General features: G+C 50.0%; 1 protein-coding gene across 1 annotated transcript in view; it reads right to left on the reverse strand.

Moving 5' to 3' along the window:
• RTN4 (reticulon 4) overlaps positions 1 to 5,762 on the reverse strand; it is a 77,819-nt gene extending 72,057 nt beyond the window's left edge. Inside the window, exon 1 of the mRNA XM_084829255.1 lies at positions 4,581 to 5,762. Coding sequence (XP_084685381.1) covers positions 4,581 to 5,124 — 544 coding nt within the window. The 5' untranslated portion in view covers positions 5,125 to 5,762. The remainder of the gene's footprint in view (positions 1 to 4,580) is intronic.
• Positions 5,763 to 6,000: the final 238 nt, after the last annotated feature.

The raw sequence follows: 6,000 nt of genomic DNA on the forward strand, positions 1-6,000 counted from the left end.
TCACCGTACTATTTGTCTGCGGCACCTGTGCAACACCGATGGTTTTTAAAATTAGCTGGTTTTCCCAACATGTCATTCAAAGCGGCTGTAGAACTAAGGTAATATATAATTAACATCTGAATCTGAATTCTCTCATTTATTACTGATATGCCCATACCACAATATTCTCTTACATACTGCCTCTAATCCTGTCAAATGTGAAGCTATCCTAGAAGACAGCCTTGAAAACAAGCCTGCAAAGGTTTACTAGAGAATTACTGTGTAATGTGACAAGTTACTCAGAATGAGGAATATAATTTGGGACTGTACTACTTCAGATTGCAAGTTGGGTGTGTGTGTGCGTGTGTGTGATATTTGTTTTTAATGTTCCATGCACAAAAAGCTCCCAGTATGTAGTAAATCAGCACATAAGGGATATGACTTTAAGGTAGTCCTTTTCCTGATGCGCTAGCTTACTGCATGCAGGGAGCTTTTCACATAACAGGGCACATAAATATGGCACACCCACTTGTGGTCCAAAGTGTCATAGCCCAGAATACTATCACCTCTATTATTTAAACTGGCACAATGTGTTAAAAACAAACAAACAAAAAAACACCCTCTCATTTGTGGCACATCAACAATCTCATAGCTCGAGGTGGAAAATGGAGAATTGCAGTGGTCGAGATGAGAAGAGACCAATATTTTAGTAATTCCAAATGAAATAAAAGACAGATCCTAGAAATGTTATAGATTAAAATGACAGACCTTATAAACAGAATAAATCTGTAGGGGGAAAGGAAAGAGAACACCATCTATGTTTTCATTCTATGAAGAGGAAATAATGACATTACCTAAAATTAAGAAAAAGGGGTTAGAGAAGAATAGTTACCAAGAAAGACTATAAACTCAGTTTTTGATGGATTTAAGCAAAAGATGACAGCCAACCAGTGATTGTACAGTAGCAAGCATAGATCTGATTAATAGAATAGGAAAGTGATGGTAACACTGTAATCTATACACAGGTGAAGGAAACCTAGTTAACATGTGGATGGATGCCCAAGTAAAGCCAGACAATTTCTGGCATTCTGATAGTGACTCTACAAATGCTATTACTGTTCAGAACTTGAGCAAGTTTCTGGGTCCATTTAATTCAATGGGAGTCTAACAAATTTAAACGAATCACATTTTGCTCAAGCAGCCACAGACCTCTTGCGGTAATTCCCATCCAGCACAGATTGAGCAGGCAATTCCACCGCCTTGCTTCATATATACTGTAGAAGAGTCTACATCACGAAGTACTGCTTACTTCCTTGAGTTGTCAGCATTCTTACTATCTTAACTATTAATCCACTTTCATACCCTCTCTTTGTATTTCATTTGAAAGCATCAAGTTTGTAATTAAGAGAAGTCAAGTCTGTTTGCAATTGCAGTTGGTCTTGTGATGATGCAATTCCTTTTCTATCGCTCTCTTCCCTTTCATTCCCATTTGCCTTAGTCTCATATTGTACCTTATTAAGCTTCAGAATTTTAAATACATCATTAATTCTTTTTTGAAACAGTGATTATGTGTTTTGATATATTAATCACAAATACAGAGAAACCTACTGCAACACATTCCACTGCATTTCTCCACAAGGATGAGTTCAGACAAAATTTTATCTAGCTCTATAATGAGCTCTAAAATTTTATCCCAACCCACCACAGCACTGTCAGTTCAAGCAGGGGTAGCCAGAAAGTAGATTTCCAGATATTTTGGACTTCCTAGCATTCCTGACCGCTGGCCATGCTGGCATGGGCTTGAAGAGTGAAGAGTTGAAGACCTCTTTTACATGAGGCTGTTAATTGCTGTACTCTGCTTCTTCGCAGAATGGAGGCCCAAGCTCTAAAGAAAGAGCTCTTCCTTTGCTGCTTTTCTACTACATAACCTCTAGCTGGCGTTGTGCTATAATGGAACATTGCAATTACCCACATGGGAAAATACCTTTCCTTTCACTTTCAGAAATACTCCATTTTCCCCACACTAAAAAAACCTAGGAATGTGCTGTTAAAAAACAGAAGTGAAAGAGCCCATAAACAACCATGAGTAAGGAATCACGAGCACACAATAAATGCCTGATGTAGTAAAGCTCGAAGACCCAAACATCTGGAGATCTATCTTCTGCCCACCTCTGAATTACAGAATATCCAGATTAAGGCTTTAGTAACTATAGAATATACATACATACATACACACACACACACACACACACACACACTGTACTTTAAAATTCCCATATATTCACACTGTACATTTAAAGCAGCCTTTCCCAATCTGGCACACTCCAGATATGTTGGACTGCAACTCCTATAATTCGCAGCCAGAGGACACCGAGTTGGGGAGGCTGCTTTAAAGCCATGCATTAAAACTGACATCTTTTTCACAGCACCACATATTCACCTCTGCATTACTAAAGACACTACAAATGAAGAGGAAAAGGATGGGAAAATATCACTTGAAGCCTCCAGCTGTTTCATGGTTGTTCCTAATCCTTAAAATAGCAAGGAACTTGGTGGAAATTTTGTGCCGTTATGATTTTGCAACTAGTGCTTCTTGTTCAATGCAACCTCTACTTTTCTTCTGGAGGATTTTTTCCACTTAAGATAATGCTTGGAAAATTAACTGCATGCTATGCAGATTTTGCTGTTATAATTTATTTATATTTTAAATTTGTACTGATACTCTATGGACTTTGCTAACTGCCTTGGACTTCCTGATTGGCAGCACAGAGATCTTTGCAAGAAATGGGCGGGCGGGCAAGATCTGCATAATGCTCTGTCCGGTGCCAAAGGTGGGTGGTGGCAGGAGGCTGGGTCAGTTTGCTAGCACTATATACAGCAGGGGAGGTACTCATTCCAAATACTGCTTGCAGTAGGAAGATGGGAGCCATCACTCATCTATTCTGGATCCAGTGTGTGCAAAGAGAAGGCGGGCTCTCAGTGACAATAGACTAGTGGGGCGTGAAGCTTTAGATGGCCTGTAGACAAAAAGATATGCAGAGCTCCATGGCCTACAGAAGACAGCAAGAAAGATCAGGGATTCCTCCCCCCACTTAACTCCCTTCTTCTTAATACTGAACAAAGAGAAAAAAGTTTTCTAGATGGGCATGTCAATCTCCTGGGAAATAAAGGGTGAAAGAGAAATAAATGAAGGAGGAGGACAAAAAATGGGAAGTAAGAAAAAGGAGGAGGAGCATACAAGTGGATGACATGGTGAAAAAAGCACCAGCCTCTTGCATTCATGGCTACTGAAATTGATAAGTATCCAAAAATCAAGGGAAAAAATGGCAGTTACCCCACCCACTCTCTGTGCGCACATAAATTCTTCCCAGTGCTCCCTCTGCACCACACCACAGCAGCAGACAGGAACTGTTCTTGTAACACCCGCATTTTTTTTTTCCCACAGTGCTGGCATTTGGAACCCTGCAGACTGGACCTATCGAACGCCTTCAGAAAGAGCTGTGCAACAACATGCTCCAGACACAAAGGAAGATGTCCCTCTTTATGTGACAGATAACAAGAACTACCGTGGTCTACAACTATTCTTCAGGCAAAAGGGGGAATGGAGAACATAACACGTCCATATCAGTAAAAGCCCTGCCCGCACCAGACCTCTCTATCCAAGCACATGTGTACCCACAAAGCCTCTGCCACTCCCATCTTCTCCACTGCAGGGACCCGCATCGCACCCTCCCTCACTATACTTCCAGCAAACCAGCATACAACCTCCCGCAGAACCAGTCTTTGCACTCCCTCCTTAGCTAGAACAGTTCTCAGTCCTTTCCAATGGAGAAACAACTGTCCATGGCACACACTAACAGCCACTCCCTTCAAAAGAACTAGTCACCCTCTCTCTCGCCATGACACCCTGGAACCCCCTCTCACTGCAGCCTGCCAAGACCAGCTCTCACCACCAGACCTCTCCCCAACTGAGCCCCCAAACCTTACAGCTCCCCATCCCCTGCCCCAAAACGTATTTCCACCGGTTCTCAGCATCCTTCACACTTCACCACTTCCTAACCCTTTCTTACTCTCTGGTACAACATCTCCCACTGCTTCTCACCCCCACCCCCGTTCAAGGCCACTCCTCCCTAGTCCACCGCCCCACACACACACAAACACTCAAGCCCCTCTCCCACCTTTTGACTGCCATCTTCAACAAGTCCTGCCTCCCCACCACCACACACACAGAAAGAGACCCCACTCCTGCTCACTTCCCAATAGCACTATCACCACAGGCACCCCTCCCACAAATCCCGTGCAACACAGCTTCATACCCCACCTCCCCCGCCATTTTTCTCAAGGCTCACCAGTGTCCCCACACCCCTCATGCTCTCTCCTCCCAGGGCCCTGTAAGGCCACCCCTGCCACGGTTCCCCCTGCCACCGTCCGCTCGGATAATCCCCAGGCGACCACTCCCCCCTTACCTCCCCCCCCCGCTTGGCTACGAAGCCAGCCAGCCCCGCCCCTCACCCCTCGGGGCGTCTTCCTAGAGTCCCCTCAAGCCCTTCCCAGCTCGTTCGTTTTTTCCACTCCCCCCCCCCATCCATCCATCCACTCACCAGGAGAGCCCGAGACGGCGCCCTTCTTAGCCACCACGGGGGGCTCCTCCCTCTTGGGCGGCAGGGGGGCGCTGCGGGGCGGGACGGCGGGGGCCCGGGGCTCCTCGCGGTGCGGGGGGGCCGGCGGGGGCGGCAGCGGGGCGCTGCGGGGGGGCTCCTTCTCCTTGTCCCCCTCAGGAAGGGAGAACTCGGAGGCGTCGGCGAAAGCGAAAGGCGAGGACGAGGAGGAGACGGGGTGGCTGACCCAGGCCGGCTGGGGCGCCGGCGGGGGCCTGGGGGGCTGCTCCCCGGCGGCGCCCGGGTCCAGCAGCGGCAGGGCGGCGGCGGGCGCCGGCGCTGCGGAGGAAGGAGCCGGGGCGGGCTTCCTCTCCCGCACTTCCAGCTGCTCGTCGTCCACTTCGTCCTCGTCGTCGTCGTCGTCCTCGGCGTCGTCGTGCTCCGGGTCCCTCACAAACTGGTACTGGAAAAGGGGCTTCTCGGGCTGTCCAGCTGCGGCTGGTGCGGTGGAGGAAGAGACCCAGGGGGACTGGTCTGGGTCGTCCATGCTCGCTCGGCGTCTGCTTCTGCGGCCGGGCTCCTCTGCAGGAACAATGAGAGCGCGGGGACCGCCGCTGCGCGCAAAAACGCCAGGCGGAGAGAGGGGAGGCCGCGGCTTGCGCCTAGCGCGGGCGGAGAAGAAAGGCGAGAAAAGGGAGGCAGGGAGGGCGGAGGAAGAGGCAGGGCGGTTGGCTGCGCAGCTGCCGCCGCCGCCGCTGGAGGAGCCGGTGTGATGCCGCGGGAGAAAAGGGGCGCCGCCGCCGCCGCCGCCGCTTCCACGCCCTATTGAGTCACAGAAGGGCTGCTGCTGCTGCGCGCAACTTGCAAGCGCGACGCGAGGAGGGGCGCACGGGAGCCAAGCCCCTGTCGCTCGGTCTTCTTCCTGCCCTACCCCGAACGGAGAGGAACAAGCCGACAGCCCAAGGAGGGCGGGAGGCACGACGACAGGCGGCTGATGGTGATCAAGCCGAGGCCCCTTTCCGTCTCCTTCCGTAGTCTTCAGCAAAGAAAGAGGGTTGGCTTGGCTGAGGTGGTGGTTGCCGGCAGGGCAGCAGGAGCCCGCTGCTGCGGGGAAAGTTGGGCCTCGCGTGAGGGAGGGGTCGGGAGCAGGGTCCAAGCAGTACCCCTCTTCCCCCCCCACACACACACACGCACGCACGCACGCTTTTTGGTGGGAGCCACGGGGAGCCCCCAGGCGCACATGGAACAAGAGCGGCAGCCGCCTTGTTTTGGTCTGGTGCCTAAGCCGCTTTTCCGCGGCGTACAGTAGCTAAAGCGGCGCAATAGGCATCCAGTAAAGACCAACATACACAGCAGCCCGACATATTTCGTCTGCTCCTGGCTGAGGATAACGCTACTTCGTGAACCTGATTAAGTGGGCTGT

The sequence above is a fragment of the Heloderma suspectum genome, chromosome 1 (assembly GCF_057233095.1).
Source record: "Heloderma suspectum isolate Gila_16-S chromosome 1, 16-S_ref, whole genome shotgun sequence".
Taxonomy (NCBI): Eukaryota; Metazoa; Chordata; class Lepidosauria; order Squamata; family Helodermatidae; genus Heloderma; species Heloderma suspectum.